Source organism: Oncorhynchus gorbuscha, linkage group LG20 (genome assembly GCF_021184085.1).
Source record: "Oncorhynchus gorbuscha isolate QuinsamMale2020 ecotype Even-year linkage group LG20, OgorEven_v1.0, whole genome shotgun sequence".
Taxonomy (NCBI): domain Eukaryota; kingdom Metazoa; phylum Chordata; class Actinopteri; order Salmoniformes; family Salmonidae; genus Oncorhynchus; species Oncorhynchus gorbuscha.
In genome coordinates, this window is record NC_060192.1 from 28,559,384 (window position 1) to 28,585,690 (window position 26,307).

General features: G+C 42.2%; 2 protein-coding genes and 1 long non-coding RNA gene across 7 annotated transcripts; 2 read left to right on the forward strand and 1 right to left on the reverse strand.

Moving 5' to 3' along the window:
- Nucleotides 1–373: 373 nt before the first annotated feature.
- Nucleotides 374–10,037, forward strand: LOC124007053 (UDP-glucose 6-dehydrogenase-like). Its single transcript, XM_046317322.1, has 12 exons — nucleotides 374–604; nucleotides 4,043–4,211; nucleotides 4,479–4,580; nucleotides 4,981–5,181; nucleotides 5,294–5,491; nucleotides 7,288–7,435; nucleotides 7,634–7,728; nucleotides 7,878–8,008; nucleotides 8,123–8,265; nucleotides 8,522–8,613; nucleotides 8,777–8,887; nucleotides 9,308–10,037. The coding sequence occupies exons 2-12, from the start codon at nucleotides 4,050–4,052 to the stop codon at nucleotides 9,410–9,412; spliced, it is 1,488 nt and encodes a 495-aa protein (XP_046173278.1). The 5' UTR covers nucleotides 374–604; nucleotides 4,043–4,049; the 3' UTR covers nucleotides 9,413–10,037.
- A 1,348-nt stretch (nucleotides 10,038–11,385) lies between these two features.
- LOC124007277 lies at nucleotides 11,386–21,382 on the reverse strand. Of its 4 annotated transcripts, none has more exons than XM_046317722.1 (9): nucleotides 21,200–21,382; nucleotides 20,604–20,674; nucleotides 20,342–20,515; nucleotides 20,194–20,261; nucleotides 20,045–20,104; nucleotides 19,801–19,866; nucleotides 19,522–19,593; nucleotides 18,111–18,236; nucleotides 11,386–11,440 (listed from the first exon to the last, which is right to left on the reverse strand). In XM_046317722.1, the coding sequence occupies exons 1-8, from the start codon at nucleotides 21,361–21,363 to the stop codon at nucleotides 18,123–18,125; spliced, it is 789 nt and encodes a 262-aa protein (XP_046173678.1). In that variant the 5' UTR covers nucleotides 21,364–21,382; the 3' UTR covers nucleotides 11,386–11,440; nucleotides 18,111–18,122. The 4 variants fall into 4 exon arrangements, with proteins under 4 accessions (XP_046173678.1, XP_046173676.1, XP_046173680.1 ...); XM_046317720.1 differs by having other exon boundaries at nucleotides 19,522–19,659; XM_046317724.1 differs by lacking the exons at nucleotides 11,386–11,440; nucleotides 18,111–18,236 and adding an exon at nucleotides 19,124–19,211.
- Nucleotides 17,117–20,034, forward strand: LOC124007278. Of its 2 annotated transcripts, XR_006833897.1 has the most exons (4): nucleotides 17,117–17,603; nucleotides 17,697–17,812; nucleotides 17,927–18,038; nucleotides 18,127–20,034. It is a non-coding gene; the product is annotated as an uncharacterized LOC124007278 (long non-coding RNA). The 2 variants fall into 2 exon arrangements; XR_006833896.1 differs by having other exon boundaries at nucleotides 17,117–17,812.
- Nucleotides 21,383–26,307: the final 4,925 nt, after the last annotated feature.

Consider the following 26,307-nt stretch of genomic DNA (forward strand, 5'->3'; position numbering starts at 1 on the left):
CACCACCTCTCCCATATCAATCTCATCAACTTCCTTCTGCTATAGTTGTCTTTTGCTCAGCTTCATGTTTTGTCTCCAAGGTTTATAAATAATACTCAATATGTGAAATAATGTGTTTTCATTACATTTGCAAATGTTTCTGTCACACCCATGTACTAACTGGTGATAGGCAATCAATACTTAAACTACATGAACTGGATCTCAAATAACTAAATCCTAAACCCCTTCGAACAAGATTTTTCAGCCACACACTGGCATAACAATGTCATAAATTGTATAATATGAACTTCTGTAACTTTGTGCCATAGACTGAATGGTTGCGTCTTCTTAAATGAACACATTTCTGGTAAGCATCAGTGGGGATGTGATGCTAAAAGAATGTGAAACCCCGCCGCCCTGTTTGAGATTTAGATAGAAGTCTCACGGTGGCACTCAGCATACCAAACTCTTTTCACTGGAGCATGCGTCCACACCACTTCTGATCGTCATCACCGCAGACCAGCAATCATACCCCTGGAAGAAAATAAAACGGAATCACTTTAATGTGGTTGATAAGTCTGTGAAATTGTATTCGGTTGAACAGCGCACCCATCATTAAACACTGGTAAGTGTTTTGTGTTTAGTGGGCTAGCTAGTTAGCCCCCCCAAAATAAGCTATCCAAATTGGCTTTGTAACGTTAGCTAGCTAAACACATTGATGATCGACTAGATGGGGATACATTCATGTAAATAACAGGTATGGATCAATTATAGGTGGCTGGTGTACAGGCGCAAATTACCGAGATACCGTTAGGTAGCTAGCTAGCAAATAACATCGAAGTGTTGGCCCCCACCTGAAACGTGTGGCCAAGTTTTAAACTCTTTAAATTACCGTGTGGGAAGTTTTAAACCCACACGTTTATACGTTACAGACTCCAGTTGGTTCCGGAATTGGATCCCTTGATAAAGATGTTGAAATAAGACTGTATAAAATAAATACACATACTGAGCTACAGTAGCTATATTGTATGCTCAATTTTATTTTATACTTAAACAAATTCTTTCTCGGAGCAATTGTATAACAAGTTAAGAGGCTCTCCTGTAATCAATACTTCAGCAACCTCCACTTACGAGGACAACCACACGGAGCTTTTTACTGAAAGGTTTTATGAGATTGGAGAACACATTGGGAGAAATCTTAGAACATTCAGAATCTTTCCAGATCCTTGATATCCTTCGCCTGCGCATATGGACTGCCCTTTTCAATTCATACTACAGGTTTTCAGTGGGGTTCAAGTCCGGATACAAATAACCATTGCGAAATATAGATTTTTTGTGACCAATTAACCATCTTTGTAGATTTAGTTGTGTGCTTGGTTCCTCACCGGCCACAAAAGGGGTTCTGATTGTGAAATGCAGTTTTGTTCACTGAATAATTTTCGAATAATTTTCGATGGTCGTTCAATATCCAGATCTGTTCCTAATCATCCCTCGAAAGATTCTTGACTTTGGTCTGGTTACTGTAATGATTGGTCTCCCGAGTGGTGCAGCAGTCTAATGCACTGCATCTCAGTGCTGGAGGTGTCACTACAGACCCTGGTTCAATTCCAGGTTGTATCACAACCGTCTGTGATTGGGAATCCCGTAGGCCGGTGCACAATTGGCCCAGTGTCTTTAGGGGTAGACCTACATTGTAAATACGAATTTGTTCTTAACTGACTTTCCTAGTTAAATTTGGGGAAAAAATGACAAATAAATAACTGATTTACTACTAATAAAGGGTATACTCATATCTGGCAGATCCTGTACATGGTAAAATTTGGGAATAATGTATAATTTGTATCTAGTGCGGTGGAGGGCTAGGGGCCAATTATATGTGCACACGGTCGTGTGTTGACTGACAGTAGTCCCAGGAAGTTCCATCTGACTGCACATAGAGTCCTCTGTGATTTAGAGACAGCGTGGCAGCATAGGTAGAGTGAGGGGAAAACTGGTCAAATAGAGGTGGCTTAATTTGCTACTCAGAATTTTCCTTTTAATTCCATTGATACCCACTGGGGAATTCAACTCAATCTTGAAGGTATTGCCATGAAACATTCAGATTATACTTCGAAAATCATTTTAGTTTTGATAGTCAGTATTGACTTTCAAATAGCACAGCACATAAAGCCAACCAGGGTTCTCACCAAAAAATGAGAGGCACTGTGCCATTTTTTGGACTGGCTGTGCCACTAAGTAAAACATATATTTATATGGAAGGTGTTCAAAAACACAAATCTCTCGGGCCTCCACCCCAGCCATATTCGGCAGCACCACCTTGTTAAAAAACCCTGGTGAGAACCCTGCCAACGTTTTGACCTCGAGGCTGGAGCCCTTCTCAATGACGTGCTGGATACCAGACATCCTTGGGAAAGGACAAACTCAAAGGCTTGACTGAAACCATGGGTTGATGTGCTGGTCTAAAAAATATATATTTTCGAGGCTTTAGTTTATTACTTTGTTTATATAATTATTAAGGCATGGACTGTACACTGCAATTCAGCTCTTATATTCCAATGTTGTACACCATGACAAACTAAACCTGACTATTACGGCAAGTTATTAGAAAATGCATATACAGAGCATTCGGAAAGTGTTCAGACCCCTTGACTTTTTCCACATTTTGTTGTTACAGCCTTATTCTAAAATGTAGTAAATAAATATTTTTCCTAATAAATCTACACACAATACCCCATAATGAAAAAGCAAATTTGTTTTTAGGAAGTTTTACAAATTGATTAAATATATAACAGAAATACCTCATTTACATATTCAGACCTTTTGCTATGAGACTCGAAATTGAGCTCAGGTACATCCTGTTTCCATTGATCATCCTTAAGATGTTTCTACAACTTGATTGAAGTCCACCTGTGGTAAATTCAATTGATTGGACATGATTTGGAAAGGCAAACACCTGTCTATATAAAAGGTTGACAGTGCATGTCAGAGCAAAAACCAAGCCATGAGGTCGAAGGAATTGTCCGTAGAGCTCAGAGACAGGATTGTGTCGAGGCACAGATCTGGAGTACACCAAAAATGGCCTAATCATTCGTAAATGGAAGTAGTTTGGAACCACCAAGACTCTTCCTAGAGCTGGCCGCCTGGCCAAATGGAGCAATCGGGGGAGAAGGGCCTTGGTCAGGTAGGTGACCAAGAACCCGATGGTCACTCCGACAGAGCTCCAGAGTTCCTCTGTGGAGATGGGAGAACCTTCCAGAAGGACAACCATCTCTACAGCACTCCACCAATCAGGCCTCTATGGTAGAGTGGCCAGACAGAAGCCACTCCTCAGTAAAAGGCACATGACAGCCCATTTGGAGTTTGCCAAAAGGCACCTAAAGGACTCTCAGACCATGAGAAACAAGATTGTCTGGTCTGATGAAACCAAGATTGAACTCTTTGGCAGATGAAAACCTGCTCAGGACCTCAGACTGGGGGCGAAGGATCACCTTCCAACAGGACAACGACCCTAAGCACACGCCCAAGACAACGTAGGAGTGGCTTCGTGACATGTCTCTGAATGTCCTTGAGTGTGCCCAGCCAGTGCCCAGACTTGAACGTTACAAGCTTGTAGCACCATACCCAAGAAGACTCAAGGCTGTAATCACTGCCAACAGCATTTCAACAAAGTACTGAGTAAAGAGTCTGAATACTTATGTAAATGTGTTATTTCCGGTTTTTTTTTAACTTAAGTGGTTTTGCTTTGTCATTAAGGGGTATTGTGTGTAGATTGATGAGGGGAAATGATTGTATCAATTTTAGAGTAAGGCTGTAATTTAACATAATGTGGAAAAAGTCAATGGATCTGAATACTGCCCGAATGCACTGTATGTAATTGACACCCTGCTTGGTAAAGGATGTCAGTAGTGCCAGGGGTTAAAATAAATGACAGGCCCATCTGTATAAGCTTAGTTTCTGTTAAATGGAAATGTTGGGAAAAAATATAGCTATTTTATCACTCAATCCATTGAAAAAATGTTTTATGTAGACCCCCGTCTTACATGATTGTATTTTCTTTCTCGAGAGGGAGAATGATGGAGGTGAGGAGGATCTGTTGTATTGGGGCTGGCTACGTGGGCGGTCCCACCTGCAGCGTCATCGCCCAGATGTGCCCTGAAGTGACGGTTACCGTTGTTGACGTGAACGAGGACCGCATCCGTGCCTGGAATTCTGATAGCCTTCCCATCTTTGAGGTGAGTGGGAGGCAAGATTATTACAAGAAACTATCGGAATAGATCCCAATTTAGTAGAATTTGTCTCTACTGCAGGAAATTAAGTAAAACGGTATTACTCATTCATATCCAGGTTTCTCAAAGATCTGTTCTAACTTGTATTGGTCTTTACAATATTTCCAGCTTCTATAGTGTTGCCACGTAAAGTCATTCATTTTGGCCACTTGACTTTTGATCTCTCATGATACTTTTGACACTTGTGCTCTAACAACCTCTCTCTCTTTCTAGCTTGGACTCCAGGAAGTGGTGGACTCATGCCGCGGGGTCAACCTTTTCTTCTCCACAGACATTGATGAGGCCATAAAAAATGCAGACCTGGTCTTCATATCTGTAAATACTCCTTTTCAATACTTTCCTTTCTTATGTCAATTGCTTTCATTGGAAGTATTGTTGAGACGTGTCTCAGTTTTGCTTTCTTTGAAGGTAATAGTAATCATTTGGTGGTTGTTTATATTTGTCCTATGCAAAAAAAACATTAATGTTTATTTTCTTTTGCATATCTCCCCCTAAGACAACCTCTGGGGGTCACGACCAGGGTCAGCAATTAGGGTTAAGTGCCTTGCTTAAGGACACAGACAGATATTCCACCTTGTCTGCTCGGGGATTCGACCTAGTGACATTTAGTTAACTGGCCAAATGCTCAAACCACTAGGCTACCTGCCGCCCCAAATTGCAGTGATGGTGAAAGATGATTGAATCCACCTGAAACATTTCCCCTTTCCTTTGCCAGGTTAATACGCCTACCAAGACATTTGGGATTGGTAAGGGTCGAGCAGCAGACCTGAAGTACATAGAAGCATGTGCCCGGCGCATTGCCGATGTCTCCAGTGGCTGTAAGATTGTTGTGGAGAAAAGCACAGTTCCTGTACGTGCTGCTGAGAGCATCCGCCGCATCTTCAATGCCAACACCAAGAGTAGCCTCAGCTTCCAGGTGATTTCAGGGGACAGGCTTGCATGGGTGGATGGACTGCACATCAAACGTCTACTTTCATCTACATGCCATGTCTTCAGGTCTTTAAAATTATGATCTTGTTCTCCTGCAGGTTCTCTCAAACCCAGAGTTTCTTGCTGAAGGAACAGCCATCAGTGATCTGAAGAATCCAGACAGGGTATTGATTGGCGGGGATGAGACCCCTGAGGGCCAACATGCTATTCAGGCCTTGCGGAGCATCTATGAACACTGGGTCCCCAAGAACAAGATCATCACCACCAATACCTGGTCCTCTGAGCTTTCCAAGCTGGTATTTATATGTTCTTCTATGTCCTTCTGTACATTACTGTATAACAATCTCAGGTCAGCAGCGTTACGATCTGAGACTAGAGGTCGACCGATTATGATTTTTCAACGCCGATACCGATTATTGGAGGACCCCCCCCAAAAAAACCCGCTACCGATTAATCGACCGATTTTTAAATATTTTTTATGATTTTTTATTTGTAATAATGACAATTACAACAAGACTGAGTGAACACTTATTTTAACTTGATATAATACATCAATAAAAATCTATTTAGCCTCAAATAAATAACGAAATATGTTCAATTTTGGTTTAAATAATGCAAAAACGTGTTGGAGAAGAAAGTAAAAGTGCAATATGTGCCATGTAAAAAAGTTAACGATTAAGTTCCTTGCTCAGAACATGAGAACATATGAAAGCTGGTTGTTCCTTTTAACATGAGACTTCAATATTCCAAGATAAGAGGTTTTAGGTTGTAGTTAATATAGTATTTAAAGGACTATTTCTCTATACAATTTGTATTTCATATACCTTTGACTATTGGATGTTCTTATAGGCACTTTAGTATTGCCAGTGTAACAGTATAGCTTCCGTCACTCTCCTCGCCCCAACCTGGGCTCGAACCAGGAACACATCCACAACAGCCACCCTCGAAGCAGCGTTACCCATCTCTCCACAAAAGCCACGGCCCTTGCAGAGCAAGGGGAACAACCGTTTGAAACGCTATTAGCGCGCACCCCGCTAACTAGCTAGCCATTTCACATCGGTTACACCAGCCTAATCTCGGGAGCTGATAGGCTTGAAGTCATAAACAGCTCGAAGCTCGAAGCACAGCGAAGAGCTGCTGGCAAACGCACGAAAGTGCTGTTTGAATGAATGCTTACCAGCCTGCTGCTGCCTACCATTGCTCAGTCAGACTGCTCTACCAAATATCAAATCATAGACTTAATTATAACACAGAAATACAAGCTTTTGGTCATTAATATGGTCGAATCCGGAAACTAATTTAGAAAACAAAACGTTTATTATTTCAGTGAAATACGGAACTGTTCCGTATTTTATCTAAATGGGTGGCATCCCTAAGTCTAAATATTCCTGGCATCCCTAAGTCTAAATATTCCTGTTACATTGTACCAACCTTCAATGTTATGTCATAATTACGTAAACTTCTGGCAAATTAGTTCGCAACGAGCCAGGCTACTCAAACTGTTGCATATACCCTGCGTGCAATGAACGCAAGAGAAGTGACACAATTTCTACTGGTTAATATTGCCTGCTAACCTGGATTACTTTTAGCTAAATATGCAGGTTTAAAATATATACTTCTGTGTATTGATTTTAAGAAAGGCATTGGTGTTTATGGTTAGGTACAGTTGTGCATGGTTAGGTTAAATCATCCTCCCAAACTAGTAATAACATCAACCATGTGTAGTTAACTAGTGATTATGATTGATTGATTGTTTTTTATATGATAAGTTTAATGCTAGCTAGCAACTTACCTTGGCTTCTTACTGCATTGGCGTAACAGGCAGGCTCCTCATGGATGAGAGGCAGGTGGTTAGAGCGTTGGACTAGTTAACTGTTAGGTTGCAAGATTGAATCCCGGAGCTGACAAAGTAAAAAAAAAAAATCTGCCAAATCGGTATCCAAAAATACCGATTTCCGATTATGAAACCTTGAAATCGGCCATTCCGATTAATCGGCCGACCTCTATCTGAGACACCTCCTGCAATGTTTCCTGCCTTTATTCATTGGCTCACTTCTCTATCCTTGGTTTTCCCCCCCCCAAAAAATTATAGGCAGCCAATGCCTTTCTTGCCCAACGTATCAGTAGCATCAACTCTATCAGTGCCCTCTGTGAGGTAACCGGTGCTGATGTGGAGGAGGTGGCACATGCCATTGGGACAGACCAGAGAATAGGCAGCCGCTTCCTGAAGGCCAGCGTAGGTGAGTGGGAGAGAAGCAAGGCGGGAGTGGTTGAGTTGTGGGGTAGTAACAGTTAAGTTGTGGTTGGATGAGATCATTGGATGACTGAGCGGTTGGATGAGATCATTGGATCACTGAGTGATTGTGTTTCAGTTATGGAAAAGTGGGATGTGAGTGGATGAGTTCAGTCATGATACATTCTGTGTTTTTGTTTCACAGGATTTGGTGGCAGCTGTTTCCAGAAAGACGTTCTCAATCTTGTGTACCTATGCGAGGCGCTGAATTTACCCGAGGTTGCAAGATACTGGCAACAGGTGTGCTTTTATCATCAACTCAAAGTAGTGCAATACAGAACTCGCTTCTCATTTGATAAGACATTGCTGTAACACTTTTCTGTTTTACGGTCAGTAAAATACTGTATCACAATGACAAATGTTGAACATCTCATTGTTGTGTCTCCCAGGTTATAGAGATAAACGACTACCAGCGAAAACGATTCTCCTCACGGATAATCAACTGCCTCTTCAACACAGTGACAGACAAGAAGATAGCCTTGCTCGGATTTGCATTCAAGAAAAACACTGGCGATACAAGGTATGGAGGGGCATTTCAAATATTTATCTGCTTACATCCAAAGCTCTGAGCGTATTGTCCTGTTGCCCCCTCCATGCTCATATACTCATATCCTTGTGTGCATTTTGTTTTTAGGGAATCCTCTAGTATCTACATCAGTCGCTACCTGCTGGAGGAGGGAGCCTGTCTACACATCTATGACCCAAAGGTTAAAGCTGAGCAGATCATGCAGGACCTGACTAAGCCCACACCCTCAGAAAGACATGACACTGCCACAGGTAGCCACAGTGTTCTTTCTGTAAATTAATATAACAGTAAATCCTAAAGAAGATTAACAAGAATATCTTTATTGAATACATAATGATATTTCAAGGGATGTTTTGTTCTCTCTGTGTTAGGTGTTAGTTGCCATAACGTGGGAGACTTTTTTTTCGCTCATTCTAATGAGATGGGATTAATGTTTGTTGTACAATTGTGTGAAAAAGTTGTATTTATATGCATGAAGTAATCCTTGTTTATTCTCGCTCATCCTAGTTTCTCGTCTAGTCACCATCGTCACAGACCCATACAAGGCTTGTGAGAATGCCCATGCAATTGTGATCTGCACAGAGTGGGATATGTTCACGGTGTGTATTTACATTTTTAAGCTACTCACTCATCAAATGGCAAGGAGATGACTCTGGCCACACAGATATTTTGGTGCCGCTTATATAATAACATATCGTTGCACTGTTCATTGATGAAAGGGAGCTCTCAATGTAAACCACGAAGTCTATATTTGTATTGCAGGAACTGGACTATGAGAGGATCCATAAAGCCATGCTGAAACCTGCCTTCATCTTTGACGGCAGAAGGATCTTGGACAGCTTGCACGACCAACTCCAGCATATTGGCTTCCAGGCGAGTAACCATGGCCACAGTAAAAAGTATGTTTTGTAACATACACCGGATAGGTGCAGTGAAATGTGTTGCTTTACAGGGTCAGCCATAGTAGTATGGCAAACCCTGGAGCAAATTAGGGATAAGTGCCTTAGTCAAGGGCACATCGGCAGATTTTTCACCTTTTCGAACTGGTCCAACACTAACCGCGAGGCTAATAGTCATCCTACAGTAAGACGTGAACAATGTCTAGGACTCTGATGAGATTATGAAAACACCCTGAGACCAAAAAAAGGTTGTATTTTCTTTTGGAAGGCTGTGCTGACAAAAAGTCAAAGATCCATTCACAGCAGCATGCTTAGTGAGTCCCATTAGTATTTGAAAAAAGTTGAGTAATAGACAGTCCAGCAGTTTCCAAAGTAACTGTTTTGTCCTTTCCAGGTGGAGACTATTGGGAAAAGAGTTAACCAAAGAATCCCTTTCACTACCAGTGGCGACAGGTCAGACATGGACCAAGCGCAGCCATTGAAGAAGAACAAACTGTGAAGTGTTCTTTACAGGACAGCAGCGTCAGAGCCGGCTCAATGCAGTAGTAAATGAAACCAAGTTATAATTTTGCTGTAATATTAAAATCAGTCATTTCAGCACCTGCATCAACTAGATGGGATGACTTCAAACAAATAATTATGTTAGCTACAATGAAAGAGAGGCCTGGATAATGTTTTGGTTAGGGTTCAAGATCTGGTTTGTCGGCTACATGCGGCAACAATATCCCTCCAAACTTATGCTTAATTTCTTTGTTTTGTGCATGTTGGACAACTACCAGGGTTTGGATGTTTTACTTACACAAGGGGTAAAACAACTTAAACTGATTTCATAACTTTCTGTATTTGCCCTTTTTTCAAGTTTTCTGCCTAAAAGTATTCCTGTATGAAAGCAATTTTTAAAGGACAGATTCCATTTTTCTTACTGAAGATAATGTATTTAGTTTTTATTCATTTCAAAGCAATTTTTATACAAGATGGTGCTAGTTGAATGTGAACTTAAGCAGTGTGAACATGAACCCGAAAATGCAATATTCAAATTATATGTATTATCTTTATGCATGAACTCTGTAAAGTAAAACATTTATCTATAGTTTTTACATGCAGAATAAAAAGCATTTTTAGTATCTGTAATTTAAAAAATAATCATTTGCAGGCCCAGAATCAATAGTACTGTACTACAATTATGTTACTTTCTCTCAAGAGCTGTGTACTATGTAGTGGTGTCCCCCTCTTTAGTTAGTTAGAGGTCTCATGGATGGTCAGGCATTCGCACGGTCATTCTGTCAGCTAATTCTAGGAAACTGCATATGGAACTGCATACCTCGGTCGACAGTCTTGATGCACTGCTGGGTTCTCCATGGAGCAGTGGCTTTATTTGACACATTAACCTAATCCTCAACATCTGCTCTGACGAATGCAATTTAGCAACAAGGCCCAAATTATGACGCACATGTAGTGCCTTCAGAAAATATTCATACCCCTTGACTTATACCACATTTAGTTGGTGTTACAGCCTGAATTCAAAATGGATTCAATATTTTTTCCCTCACCCATCTACACACAATACCCTGTTATGACAAAGTGAAAACATGTTTTTAGATTCAAAAATGAAATACAGAAATATGTAAGTATTCACACCTCTTTGCTATGGCACTCCAAATTTAGCTTAGGTGCATCCAAGGTGCATCCAATTTCCTTTGATCATCCTTGGGATGTCGCTACAACTTGAGTCGAGTCCAATTCAATTGTTTGGACATGATTTTTAGAAAGAGAAACACCTGTCGTGCGGCAGGTTAGAACGTGGGCCGGTAACCCAGGGTTGTTGGTTCAAATACTGGAGCTCACGAAGTCAAAAATATATAATCTGTCACTGTGCCCTTGAGCAAGGCACTTAACCCTAATTGCTCCAGGGGCACTGTACAATGGCTACCCATACTGTGACCCCAAAAAACATTCAGATTACACACTTGCCTGCAACAGGACAGATATAAGCACCCCCCCAAATTGTTATTTTATAGAAGGTCCCATAGTTGTCAAGAGTAGAATCTATACCTTGAAGTCTAAGGAACTGTACGCACAGTACCAGTCAAAAGTTGACACACCTACTCATTCAAGAGTTTCTTTATTTTGACTATTTTCTACATTGTAGAATAGTGAAGACATTAAAACTATGACATAACACATATGGAATCATGTAGTAACCAAAACAAGTGTCAAATAAATCATTTATATTTGAGATTCTTCCATATAGCAACACGTTGCCTTGATGACAGCTTTGCACAACCTTGTCATTCTCTCAACCAGCTTCACCTGGAATGCTTTTCCAACAGTCTTGAATGAGTTCCCACATATGCTGAGCACTGTTGGCTGCTTTTCCTTCACTTTGCGCCCCAAATAATCCCAAATCATCTCAATTGGGTTGAGGTCAGGTGATTGTGGAGACCAGGTCATCTGATGCAGCACTCCATCACTCTCCTTCTTGGTCAAATAGCCCTTACACAGCCTGGAGGTGTGTTGGGTCTTTGTCCTGTTGAAAAATCAAATCAAAATCAAATCAAATGTATTTTTATATAGCCCTTCGTACATCAGCTGATATCTCAAAGTGCTGTACAGAAACCCAGCCTAAAACCCCAAACAGCAAGCAATGCAGGTGTAGAAGCACGGTGGCTAGGAAAAACTCCCTAGAAAGGCCAAAACCTAGGAAGAATCCTAGAGAGGAACCAGGCTATGTGGGGTGGCCAGTCCTCTTCTGGCTGTGTCGGGTGGAGATTATAACAGAACATGGCCAAGATGTTCAAATGTTCATAAATGACCAGCATGGACGTATAATAATAAGGCAGAACAGTTGAAACTGGAGCAGCAGCACAGCCAGGTGGACTGGGGACAGCAAGGAGTCATGTCAGGTAGTCCTGGGGCATGGTCCTACGGCTCAGGTCCTCCGAGAGAGAAAGAAAGAGAGAATGAGAGAATTAGAGAACGCACACTTAGATTCACACAGGACACCGAATAGGACAGGAGAAGTACTCCAGATATAACAAACTGACCTTAGCCCCCCGACACAAACTACTGCAGCATAAATACTGGGGGCTGAGACAGGAGGGGTCAGGAGACACTGTGGCCCCATCCGAGGACACCCCCAGACAGGGCCAAACAGGAAGGATATAACCCCACCCACTTTGCCAAAGCACAGCCCCCACACCACTATAGGGATATCTTCAACCACCAACTTACCATCCTGAGACAAGGCTGAGTATAGCCAAAAAACAAAACAAATGATAGTCCCACTAAGCTCAAACCAGATGGGATGGTGGATAAGAGCGTCTGCTAAATGACTTAAATGTAAATGTATCGCTGCAGACTGCTGTGGTAGCCATGCTGGTTAAGTGTGCCTTGATTTCTGAATAAATCAAAGACAGTGTCACCAGCAAAGCACCATCACACCTCCTCCTCCATGCTTCATGGTGGTAACCACACATGCGGAGATAATCCGTTCACAAAGATACGGCAGTTGGAACCAAAAATCACAAATTTGGAATCATCAGACCAGAGGACAGAATTCCACCAGTCTAATGTCCATTGCTCGGGTTTCAGTGCACAGGAGGAGGAAGATAGTGACCAATGACTTTCTTGGTAGGCTACTGTTTAAATTTTTGTTACAAGCCGTGTTTCGTTAAAGCCTATTTTTGTTACAAGCCGTGTTTCGTTTAAAGGCTGCGTAAAGTTAATTTGTTTCAATGTACCGGTAGGCACCTGCGGCTTATAGACATGTGCAGCTTATTTATGTACAAAATACATCTTTTTTATAATTCAGTGGGTACGATTTATATTCAGGTGCGCTTAATAGTCCAGCAATTATGGTAACTAATGAACTTATCCTCTGCAGCAGAGGTAACTCTGGGTCTTCCTTTCCTGTGGTGGTCCTCATAAGAGGCAGTTCATCATAGCGCTTGATGGTTTTTGAAACTGCACTTGAAGGAACTTTCAAAGTTCTTGAAATGTTCCAGATTGACTGACCCTCATGTCTTAAAGTAATGATTGGACTGTAGTTTATCTTTGCTTATTTGAGCTGTTCTTGCCATAATATGGACTTGGTCTTTTACCAAATCGGGATATCTTCTGTATACCAACCCTACCTTCCTTGTCACAACACAACTGATTGGCTCAAATGCAGAAAGAAATTCCACAAATTAACTTTCAACAAGGCACACCTGTTAATTTAAATGCATTCCAGGTGACTACCCCATGAAGCTGGTTGAGAGAATGCCAATAGTGTGAAAAGCTGTCATCAATAAAAAGGGTGACTACTTTGAAGAATTTAAAAAACAAAATATATTTTGATTTGTTTAACACTTTTTTGGTTACTACATGATGTGTTATTTCCTTGTTTTGATATCTTCACTATTACTCTACAATGTAGAAAATAGTAAAAAATAAATAAAAACCCTTGAATGAGCAGGTGTGTCCAAAGTTGACTGGTACTGTACATCTCCGAGATTGTGATGAGGCATATATTTGTGGAAGTGTTTAAAAATATTTCTAGTGTTGAAAGTTCCAAGAGCACAGTGGTCTCCATCATTGGGAAGTTGAAAAAAATATGGAACTATCCAGACTCTGCCTAGTGCTAGCTGTCCGACCAAACTGAGCAACCAGGCAAGAACGACCTTGGTCAGGGAGGTGACCAAGAACCCAATGACCACTGAAAGAGCTCCTTGGCTGAGATGGGAGAACCTGCCAGAAAGACAATAGTCTCTACAGCACTTCACCAATCTGGGCTTTATGGAAGAGTGGCCAGACGGAAGCCACTCTTGAGAAAAAGCCACATGACAACAAACCTGGAGTTAGCCAAAAGGATGTGAAAGACTCAAGAGCATAAGGTAAGACATTCTGTGGTCTGAAGAGACAAACATTTAAATATTTGGCCTGAATGCAAAGCGCCATGTCTGGAGAAAACCAGGCACAACATCACCCGTCTAACACCATCCCTACTGTGAAGCATGGTGGTGGCAGCATCATGCTATGGGAATGCTTTTCAGCGGTAGGGACTGGGAGACTGGTAAGGATAGAGAAAACAATGAATGGAGACAAATACAGGCAAATCCTTGATGTGAACCTGCTTCAGAGTGCAAACGACCTTAGACTGAGGGCAAAGATTTACGTTCCAACAGGACAATGACCCCAAGCATACAGCCAAAGAAATGCTGGAAAGTCCTTGAGTGGCCCAGCCAAAGCCCAGACTTGAATCCTATAAAAAAAATCTGTGGAAAGACTTGAAGATTGCTGTTCACTGCCACTCCCCATCTAATTTAGCAGAACTTGAGAAAATCTGCAAGGAAGAATGGGAGAAAATCCCCAAATCCAGATGTGCAAAGCTGATACAGACATACCCAAGATGACTCATTTACATTTACATTTAAGTCATTTAGCAGACGCTCTTATCCAGAGCGACTTACAAATTGGTGCATTCACCTTATGACATCCAGTGGAACAGCCACTTTACAATAGTGCATCTAAATATTTTAAGGGGAAGGGGGGGGTGAGAAGGATTACTTTATCCTATCCTAGGTATTCCTTAAAGAGGTGGGGTTTCAGGTGTCTCCGGAAGGTGGTGATTGACTCCGCTGTCCTGGCGTCGTGAGGGAGTTTGTTCCACCATTGGGGGGCCAGAGCAGCGAACAGTTTTGACTGGGCTGAGCGGGAACTGTACTTCCTCAGTGGTAGGGAGGCGAGCAGGCCTGAGGTGGATGAACGCAGTGCCCTTGTTTGGGTGTAGGGCCTGATCAGAGCCTGGAGGTACTGAGGTGCCGTTCCCCTCACAGCTCCGTAGGCAAGCACCATGGTCTTGTAGCGGATGCGAGCTTCAACTGGAAGCCAGTGGAGAGAGCGGAGGAGCGGGGTGACGTGAGAGAACTTGGGAAGGTTGAACACCAGACGGGCTGCGGCGTTCTGGATGAGTTGTAGGGGTTTAATGGCACAGGCAGGGAGCCCAGCCAACAGCGAGTTGCAGTAGTCCAGACAGGAGATGACAAGTGCCTGGATTAGGACCTGCGCCGCTTCCTGTGTGAGGCAGGGTCGTACTCTGCGGATGTTGTAGAGCATGAACCTACAGGAACGGGCCACCACCTTGATGTTAGTTGAGAACGACAGGGTGTTGTCCTGGATCACGCCAAGGTTCTTAGCGCTCTGGGAGGAGGACACAATGGAGTTGTCAACCGTGATGGCGAGATCATGGAACGGGCAGTCCTTCCCCGGGAGGAAGAGCAGCTCCGTCTTGCCGAGGTTCAGCTTGAGGTGGTGATCCGTCATCCACACTGATATGTCTGCCAGACATGCAGAGATGCGATTCGCCACCTGGTCATCAGAAGGGGGAAAGGAGAAGATTAATTGTGTGTCGTCTGCATAGCAATGATAGGAGAGACCATGTGAGGTTATGACAGAGCCAAGTGACTTGGTGTATAGCGAGAATAGGAGAGGGCCTAGAACAGAGCCCTGGGGGACACCAGTGGTGAGAGCGCGTGGTGAGGAGACAGATTCTCGCCACGCCACCTGGTAGGAGTGACCTGTCAGGTAGGACGCAATCCAAGCGTGGGCCGCGCCGGAGATGCCCAACTCGGAGAGGGTGGAGAGGAGGATCTGATGGTTCACAGTATCGAAGGCAGCCGATAGGACTAGAAGGATGAGAGCAGAGGAGAGAGAGTTAGCTTTAGCAGTGAGGAGCGCCTCCGTGATACAGAGAAGAGCAGTCTCAGTTGAATGACTAGTCTTGAAACCTGACTGATTTGGATCAAGAAGGTCATTCTGAGAGAGATAGCGGGAGAGCTGGCCAAGGACGGCACGTTCAAGAGTTTTGGAGAGAAAAGAAAGAAGGGATACTGGTCTGTAGTTGTTGACATCGGAGGGATCGAGTTTAGGTTTTTTCAGAAGGGGTGCAACTCTCGCTCTCTTGAAGACGGAAGGGACGTAGCCAGTGGTCAGGGATGAGTTGATGAGCGAGGTGAGGTAAGGGAGAAGGTCTCCGGAAATGGTCTGGAGAAGAGGGGAGGGGATAGGGTCAAGCGGGCAGGTTGTTGGGCGGCCGGCCGTCACAAGACGCGAGATTTCATCTGGCGAGAGAGGGGAGAAAGAGGTCAGAGCACAGGGTAGGGCAGTGTGAGCAGAACCAGCGGTGTCGTTTGACTTAGCAAACGAGGATCGGATGTCGTCGACCTTCTTTTCAAAATGGTTGACGAAGTCATCTGCAGAGAGGGAGGAGAGGGGGGGGGGATTCAGGAGGGAGGAGAAGGTGGCAAAGAGCTTCCTAGGGTTAGAGGCAGATGCTTGGAATTTAGAGTGGTAGAAAGTGGCTTTAGCAGCAGAGACAGAAGAGGAAAATGTAGAGAGGAGGGAGTGAAAGGATGCCAGGTCCGCAGGGAGGCGAGTTTTCGTCCATTCCCGCTCGGCTGCCCGGAGCCCTGTTGTGACTCAAAGCTGTAATCTCAGCCAAAGGTGCTTCTACAAAGTGTTGATTTAGGGATGTGAATACTTATGTAAATTAGATATTTCTGTATTTAATTTTCAATAAATGTGCAACCATTTCAAAAAACATGTTTGCACTTTGTCATAATGGGATATTGTGTATGGATGGGTGGGGAAGAACATTTAATACATTTTTAATTCAGGCCGTAACACAACTAAATGTGGAATAAATCAAGGGGTATGAATATGTTCTGGAGGCACTGTATGTGTTGTCCACTAATCATAACTGTAAGTACGCAATTCCCTTTCAATAACAGTGGAGAGCAAAAACCATTGATGATCATGCCAAAGCAGATTGATTGCATTCAGTCACCACAGTCTATATTGCTCATGCAAAGAGGTCAGGATTTAAACTTTTATGCAATCACTACCACTAAATATTCGGAGACAAACAGTATTTCAATTTCATGTAAGCTATTCATGCCATTGGTATTTACAAATACTCTAAATACATCCCTCAGAAATAACATGTAGCTCGCTAATCTTCCTCTATTTCTGGACTCAGGTGAGAGTATTTGCACTGAAGTGAACGGGAAAACAAACTGAAAATATATATTTTTTTATTGCCGTTATTAAATTTGTGATTGTTTTAATAGTTGACACAATTCTTACAGTTAATATATTGTTTTTGTTGAATTCACAATTCATTAATTTGGGGGCTTTTATTTTGAAGATGTCATTCCGGATATTCCGTCAGCAGAGAAAACAAATGAACGTTTTTTCCATCCACGAATTTTGCTTTGAACGATGGCGTGCCCTTTTTTACGAGATCCAATTGACATCGGGGCACAAGTTGTGAGAAAAACAATACGAACTAAGCGTTTGTTCAGAGACAGACAAATTCCTCTAAGTTTTTCTGAAGAATACATTAACGAGAGGTATCACTTCTTGTCTCATTGTATAGTATACCTGGCGGATCTGTTGACACCTTCATTGAGCAACGATACACTGCGCAGCTGTGCGCTTACACTAATGCAAACACTCTGCATCGGTTTACATTTTTTCGCATGTGGAGAATATATGCATGCAGTCGGTGACGCTGAAAACTTGAGCAAATCCACAGTTTGTCGAGCCATACGGAGAATATGCATCGCACTGACGAATTCTCCCTGATTTCGTGAAGTTCCCTGGTCATTGTTCTCAACAAGAAGTTAAAGACTGCTTTTATAGAATAGCAGGTTATGTATTTCATAGTAGGCCAATGCTTTTGTTAGCTTACAGTTTAACTTACTAGTACTATCTAAATAATTGAACGCCTGTGATCGTTGCAGGACTACCTAATGTTATTGGTGTGGTGGACTCCACTCACATATCCATCAAAGCGCCTTCAGGACCAGAGGTATCTGATTATACTAATCAGAGATCATTTCACAGCATAAATGTGCAGGTATTACTGGGGGAAGGTGTAAATGCTTAACTGTGATAAAGAAAGAATATATTTAAAAAATATATTCCTAGAGAATGTCATTTGAAAACTCACTGCATTGTAAATCTTTTCCAGATGGTTTGTGATTCGCAATGTCTCATCACAAACATTGAGGCAAAGTGGCCTGGATCTGTGAATGACTTCCACATACTCCAAAAGAGTGTGCTGTACCATCAGTTTCAGCAAGGTGACAACATTACACAATCACAATGACAAATGTTACAACTTCCAAGTTCTATGATTTCAGCATGTCTCTTACCTCCCTTACTTCTCAGGTTGTTTTGATGGGCAGCTTGTGGCTGACAATGAGTATCCCTGTCTTCCATTCTTGATGATGCCATACCTGAATCCTAAACCAGGCGCCGAGAGCTGCTTCAACAAGGCACTGTACGAGACAAGGGCATGCATTAAGACAACATTCACCACGTTACGGTCCCGATTTGGTTGTTTGAAGGGTCTCAGAGTATCGCCACAGAGAGCTTGTGACATAATAGTGGCATGCATGGTCCTTCATAACGTTGCAATCATTCGTAAGGAGGCTCCACCCTGTTTCAGTTGGATGCCCCGGAAAAACCCAGAGCCTGTTCACTGTGATTACCAAGATTGTACAGCAATCAGGGATAGCATTGCTGCTCAGCTCTTTGTGTCATGCAGCCAAGTGTTATGACAATTTCACACAATTACATTTTCTCCACTAAGTGATTGAACCACAGTGGCTTTTTCACAATTGGATTTGCTCAACTCCTGGATCCCATGTCCTCTGTTCTCTCTGGCCCCCATTTTTTTTTAAAGTTAAAAGCTAATGAGATTTGAAAATGTGCTTGTATGAAATGATTCCTCCAATCATGCATCATCAGGCAAATTACAATTACAGGGTGGAATCACAAAATACATGCAGCTAGTTGTACAAGCTATTTTATATATAAAAGGATAGCATATTGTTTAAATGTTTGCATGCTTTTCTGATTTTAGAAAACAATTGGTGATTCATAGGGGGGTGTGGCAGATGTCAAAACTTTTCTGAAAAGGACTCCGGTAAGCTACACTTGTGCTTCCTTGCCAAAAGGAGGCTATTGAGGAGGGAAGGACAGTCTTCCGTTTGCCTACTAACAAATTAAACATGCTCCTCGACCACTTTCTGGGTCACGGGAGGAGGGTAGACTTCTGCCCAAATGAGAGAAGGCTACTGACTACATATAGACACGGCACCACTCCAGAGATATGCCCTCCAGAAATCAGTAAATGGAAGAAGGAATCTGACACACCTTTTTTGGGGGGGGGGGGGGAGAACATTTATTCAATAAGTAAAACTGAAAGATTGCAATAACTGTACATAAGCATGATTCATTTCCGTTCATGACTGCAAAGAAAAGAGAAACATGTAAACATGAGCTAAGGTTGATAGAAATTTCATGAATAAATCCAACATTTGGTTAAATTAGAAATATGACAACTGGTTGTTGACCTGATGTGGATGGTTTTAGGTTAAGTTACATTCTGAACAGCCTTCCTGTTAGTTTTCTCCAATCCTGGGCCTTTTACCACCAAGTTTGACTTTGTTTATGCAAAAGTTCTAAGTTGATTGTTTATTTAACTGTCCTACAATTCTACTAACAATGATGCTGCTTGTGTGACATGACATCTTGTAAACATTAAGGTGTGGAACTTACATTTAATTGTTTCTCAAGTAATTTCATCTCCAAGGACATCTTTTGCATCTTTAATCTCCTGTAGTCAATCTCCTGTTGCAAGTATTTCATATACAAGTCCTTCACTTTGACATTTGAGGGCTTTCTTTTTTTGTCCCCCTTAAAAACATTGAGATTTAATCAAATGCATAATTTGTATTAATGGCTGCCATTACACCCATAATTTTCTCAGTATATTGTATTCATAATGTAGAAATATTAGACCTTACATGGCAAACTTTTTTTTTGGCGTAATCTTACCTCGCTGTTCCATGTTTTGGAAGTGGATGGTGTGGCCTCAGGTGAGGTCTCGTTTATGCCTGGACCCTACGGAGTTGTAATGTTTAGGCCATTATCTTTATCTATGAGGTCTGATAACTGATTAGGCCACTTCCAGAATACTTTATATAATAACTATATACGCATCAAATACATTAATTTAACACATTCCACTTGAACATTTTCCAACCACACATCTCTTCTGAATAAACCATATTAGGCCTACCTCATGTATAGACGAATCTGACGTGATATCTTCAGCATTGTCAATGTATACGACTGGTGCCTGAAACATACAAAGTAGTCAAATTAACAAACGTACAGTAGGCTGAGAAACAACTGCTTGAATGTTATCTGTAGCTTTCGACAACTCACATTATTCAATGACACTTCGGACCCAGATTCTGCTGTGATCTCCTCTGATGTCATGTGGTTTGCTAGCACTGCAAATGTGTTTAAAAAATGGTGAGGTCAATGCCAGATCTAAAAAGATGCAGTGGTGATCTCAATGGATTAGACTTGCCTCTCACAAAGTTTGAGCAGGAGAGTGTTGACTTGAGTTCTGTGGAAGAGGTTTCCTCTGTGATAGTGTCTATAGTGGAACAGAATTTATGGGTTTCAGCCATCAGGTCCTCTGCAGCAGAAAAGACAGGTTGCAGTGGGTCTAGCGTGGTCTTCCGCCGATCTGCTTTTTTGGCTGGAATCAGAGATTACATTGTAAATTAGTATCTCGACAAAACGTCACAGTGGAGTCTATGGGGCAGTGCACGGACTGTGCAGCTCACCTGTTTGTACCATGTTCTTGTATTTCACCTTGACCTGCAGCCAACTTCGTTTTACTCCAGATGGATTAACCCTGTCAGGTAGGTGAAATAGTTTAATCTGAATCAATGAGTAGTTACAACATCTTCTCTACACACAACAAATAGCCTATCCAAAAACTGGATTGTTTATTTTGTGTTTATGTGTAACTTTCATCTCCACTGACTGTTTGACTTGAAATTGCAATATTGTCGCAAGCCATAGGTTGACATCTTGCAATTTCAATGGATAACCACAGATGAGATGGATGAGGGAAAGCATGTAACCTTAACAGTAACCGTTATCTTTAGAATAAGGTTAACTAGCTAGCTATACTAGCTGTTCGAAGATGCTGGTCAGACAGCTAACTTAGTTAGCTGAATTTGCTATCAGACAGGAATTACAAAGCCATTCATGGTTCCTTGTCAGACTGTACTGTAGCTAGCGAATTACTGAACGTAGCTAGAGTAACAAGCTGGTTAGTCAGCCCACTTCTTTACCCAGAGAGCTATCAACCAATTCATCACGCTACACTCACTGGGTACTGTATTTAACATCTATGCCACCTCACGTTACTTACGCGTTGACTGAATCGGCAATTTTCTGCCATGCTGCCTGTCTCGCTTTACCAGCAGCAGTTGTATTATTTTTGTGATTGAAAATATGTTTTAGGTCCTCAAACCGCTGAAGTATAACTTGCTGCTCTGCAGCACTGAAAAAGGCTGCCCTATCTCCCTTTTCCATTTTTTAAAATCACGTGGTGTGGTCGTTGTCATGGAGACTTACACATCCTCCTAGCTCAGGCTATTTATTTATCTTTATTTGTTTACATTATTGAATATGATGCCCTACCTAAACAGATTCTGAAAATGAGAGAAAAGTAGATGCATATGATATTGAGAAATTAGATAAGAACATTTTATGCCCTCTACGAGGGCATAATGACCTCTATGGCGCACAGACACACGTGCAAGCCCTGGCCTGTACAGGGTCAGTCTCAGAAATTTCAAACCTGTAACATTATTTTGTTTGTTATTTTAATTTTAAAATTTTGTATAATTGTTTGTCTTATTTTTAATGTATTTATTTATTTATTTTTACCCTTTTTTCTCCCCAATTTCATGGTAAGGTATTGGTAGTCTTGGACAGTCTTGTCTCAATGCTGCAATTCCTGTACGGACTCGGGAGAGGCGAAGGTCAAGAGCCTCCGAAACATGACCCAACCAAGCTTCTTGATCCAACCACTGATTCTTGACACAATGCCCGCTTAAACCGGAAGCCAGCCAATGTGTTGGAGGAAACACCTGGTATACCTAGCAACCGTGTCAGCGTGCATGTGCCCGGCCCGCCACAGGAGTCGCTAGAGCAAATAGGACAGGGACATCCCTGTCGGCCAAACCCTCCCCTAACCCGGACAACGCTGGGCCAATTGTGTGCTACCCCATGGGTCTCCCAGTCGCAACAGAGCGTGGACTCGAACCAGGATCTCTAGTGGAACAGCTAGCAACTGCGATGCAGTGCCTTAGACCACTGCTCCACTCGGAAGGCCCAACCTGTAAAGTTGTTAATGTGGGAGCCAGTCCTTCTGCCTAGGCCTAGGGAGACTAGCCTAGAGGTTAGAGTGTTGGGCATGTAACCAAAAGGTTGTTGGTTCGAATACCTGAGCTGACAAGGTGAAAAATCTGTTGATGTGCCTTCGAGCAATGCATTTAACCCTAATTTGCCTCGGGGGCGCTGTATTCCTATGGCTGACCCTGTAAAACAACACATTTCACTGCACCTATCCAGTGTATGTGACAATGAAAATAAAAATTAATAAACAAATTTAGTACACAACTTGTTTCAAGCAGACCACCATAGTCCTGTGCCCAAGAACACACTCACATCTGTAGCCATGATAGGCTGGTCATGGCTCACATTAACACCCTCACCCTGGACCCGTTCACTCCAATTCGCATACCGCCCTAACAGATCCACAGATGATGTAATCTCTATTGCAACCAACACTGCCCTCACCCATCTGGACAAAATACCTATGTAATAATGCTGTTCATTGACTACATACAGCTCAGGAATTCAACGCCATAGTCCCCCCCAAGCGCAGGACCCTGGGACTGAACACCTTCTGCAACTAGATCCTAGACTTCCTGGCAGGACACCCTCAGGCGGTTAGGGTGGGCAACAACACATCAGGGGTGTGTGCTTAGTCCCCTACTGCACTCTCTGTTCACCCACGACTGCAAGGCCACATAAATCAAACACAGGGCATGCGCCAGAATGAATCAGTTGGAATGACCTTTGACTTCCATAGGTGGCACATTTTTTTCACAGGACCTCCTATGTGTGCACAGGCTTAATTAAGGGTTCACCATTTTTAAATGGATCTAATAGTAAAGACCATAGGCAGTTTGTCACGATCATCGTAAGAAGCGGACCAAAGCGCAGCGTGGTGTGAATGCATCATTTAATAGATGACGAAAAACACGAAGTAAACTGTACAAAAACAATAAACAAATAACGACCGTGAAGCTATCATAAGAACTGTGCTGACACAAGCAACTAACATAGACAATCACCCACAAACAAACAGTGAAACCCAGGCTACCTAAGTATGATTCTCAATCAGAGAAAACTAATGACACCTGCCTCTGATTGAGAACCATACTAGGCCGAAACATAGAAATCCCAAAATCATAGAAAAACAAACAGACTGCCCACCCCAACTCACACCCTGACCATACTAAATAACGACAAAACAAAGGAAATAAAGGTCTGAACGTGACACAGTTCCTGAGTTTCAAAGTTTGTGGAAGCTCACAATTGAATTTACCATTTCAACCGATCTGTGTGCCAGTTATGATTATTTTTATATGCGTATTTTCGTGGAATAGTTTCATTTCAATAATAATGTTTCAAAATCATTGTCACGTGGTTAATCATATAAATCTGAAGTCAAATGATAAAAATCAAAAAGTTAAAATTCAACTAAGCCGAGAGAACCAGCCTAATATGGACACATTGATACACTGTGGTCCATTGTTGGCTAAAGAAATAAAAGAATAGAACTCAGAGATAGCCTATGGCCAATGCAGCAGTAGGGCTATAACGTATATGGTCAAATAAGTAAAATACATAGGCCTAAAGCCAACAAATAAAAACAGTAGAACATATTATGGTTCTTTCAATCACATTCATCTCTCGACTCTGCCTGTCTACTTCCCTTTCTATCTGTCTTAACTTGAGCTATTGCTAGTGAAGTGCAACATTGTAATAAATATTCACTGGGTTTGGCGGAAGCTGTCGCTAGCATATTTGACATTTTTATCAACTTGCCTATTCCGGGTGCTCAGAGTCTCCTGTGTCAGTGAGCTCAGGACAGACAAGTGTTTTTATGACGTTTCCACTGGATATATCCCATACAAAAAGCTAGTTTTTAAACTGCAGTAAAAATAGTGTTATTGTGGACGCAGTATTTGCAGCAATACCGCAGTTATAATGCACTCATGATATTTTGGTCTTTCCCACTGAGGTTTGGTGATTATCGAGGTCGGGAGTGTTGGCTAAGTCATCCTCCCTGGTCAAGTATTTTGAATGATTTTATTTAGACAGAAGTAATTATATCATTTTGGCGAAACATCCATTTACTTTAGGGCAATCCAGTATCCTGACAGTGCACTGATCACCCGCTAACTATCTTTTCCAATTCTGACTCTTATGGTCCAGACAGCATCAGATACGTTGTCTACACACACTGAGACAGAGGGGCGCCGTTTCCCTTGCTGGAATGCTTTAACAATGTCTGGTTTCTCTGTCCTGATAATGTTGAGGGAGTGTGTGCGCCTGAGCACACACAGAAGTAGGCCTGCTGCATACAAAAGTCTGAAAATTGCAATTTTTTTAATGTGATTCTTATTGAACTATTATTCAAAACAAATTCTTATTTACAATGAAGGCCTACCAAAAGGCAAAGGCCACCTGCCGGGAACAGGGCTGGGATAAAAAAAGAAGAAAAAAGGACAAAACACACATCATGACAAGAGACACCACAACACTACATAAAGAGAGACTAAGACGCAGCAAGGCAACAACACATGACAGACAACAACACAGTAGCAACACAACATGGCAGGTGCACAACATGGTAGCAGCACAAAACATGGTACACACACTATTGGGCACAGATAACAGCACAAAGGGCAAGAAGGTAGAGACGACAATATATCACGCGAAGCAGCCACAAGTGTCAGCAAGAATGTCCATGATTGAGTCTTTGAATGAAGAGATAAAACTGTCCAGTTTGAGTGTTTTTTGCATCTCGTTCCAGTTGCTAGCTGCAGCAAACTGAAAAGAGGGGTGACCCAGGGTTGTGTGTGTTTTGGGGGACCTTTAACAGAATGCGACTGACAGAACGGGTGTTGCATATAGTGGATGAAGGCTGCAGTAGGCATCTTAGATAATTGTATAAATAAGCATCAAACAGTGGGTCTTGCGATGGGTATACATAGATGACCAGTATAGAGTGGAGTGATGTGTCCTATAAGGAGCATTGGTGGCAAATCTGATAGCCGAATGGTAAAGAACATCTTGCCGCTCGAGAGCACCCTTACCTGCCGATCTATAAATTACGTCTCCGTAATCTAGCATGGGTAGGATGGTCATTTCAATCAGGGTTAGTTTGGCCCCTGGGGTGAAAGAGAAGCGATTACGATAGAGGAAACCAAGTCTAGATTTAACCTTAGCCTGTAGCTTTGATATGTGCTGATGTAAGAGTATAACTTTAGACCGTCCACTCGCCCATACCCAGGCGCGAACCAGGGACCCTCTGCACACATCAACAACAGTCACCCACAAAGCATCGTTACCCATCGCTCCACAAAAGCCATGGCCCTTGCAGAGCAAGGGGAACCACTACTTCAAGGTCTCAGAGCAAGTGACGTCATCGATTGAAACACTATTTAGCGCGCACCACCACTAACTAGCTAGCCGTTTCACATCCGTTACACTGAGAGAAGGACATTGTACCATCTAGCCATACTCCCATGTACTAGTATGAGGCAATGTCTGATTTCTGGTTGACATAACTCCCCATGTCCACCACTAATAAGATGAGCTTCTCAATAATGTTTTCTTCACCTCACACAGTAAATCAACAAAGTCTTTTTGTTTTTTTACATCCATTGGCAATGATAGTTTCTCATTATTTGAAAAATCTTTCCAACACCAAGCCTCGGTGTGAAAGAGTGTGAAAGAGCAACATATATTGATCTGATGATTCCACATATCCAGCGAAAAGAACAGCTTTCCTGAGCTCACTGGTGTGGGAAACTCAGAGTGCCCGGAAAAACGCTAGTTGATACAATGTTGCAAGTTCCCTAGAGTGACAGATTCAGGCTGGACCCAGTTGATGATTTAAAACAATGTTGCACTTCACTAGCAATAGCTCAAGTCAAGAAAGATAGAAAGGAAGTCAGACAGGTGGAGTAGAGAGATGAATGTGATTGAAAGAGACAGAATTTTCATCAGGGTATTTTATACTGTTTTTATTTGTCGGCTTTAGGCTTTAGTTGAAGATTGATCACAGTGTATCAATGTGTCCATATAGCAGAGGTTGGTGCTCTTGCCTTAGATTCATTTTAATTTAGAGATTTTAATATTTTACTTCAGATTTTTATTATTAACCACGTGACA

Excerpts from the sequence above, each read along its gene's own strand:
- LOC124007053 (XM_046317322.1), top strand. The coding sequence starts at position 4,050 with ATGATGGAGGTGAGGAGGATCTGTTGTATTGGGGCTGGCTACGTGGGC. Across the intron at positions 5,182-5,293 it reads AGAGTAGCCTCAGCTTCCAG|GTTCTCTCAAACCCAGAGTT; the intron begins GTGATTTCAGGG and ends GTTCTCCTGCAG. Across the intron at positions 8,888-9,307 it reads TCCAGCATATTGGCTTCCAG|GTGGAGACTATTGGGAAAAG; the intron begins GCGAGTAACCAT and ends TGTCCTTTCCAG.
- LOC124007277 (XM_046317720.1), bottom strand. The coding sequence starts at position 21,363 with ATGGAAAAGGGAGATAGGGCAGCCTTTTTCAGTGCTGCAGAGCAGCAA. Across the intron at positions 19,867-20,044 it reads CAGATTCGTCTATACATGAG|GGTCCAGGCATAAACGAGAC; the intron begins GTAGGCCTAATA and ends ACAACTCCGTAG. Across the intron at positions 18,237-19,521 it reads TACTTGAGAAACAATTAAAT|TGCCTTGTTGAAGCAGCTCT; the intron begins GTAAGTTCCACA and ends TGTCTCGTACAG.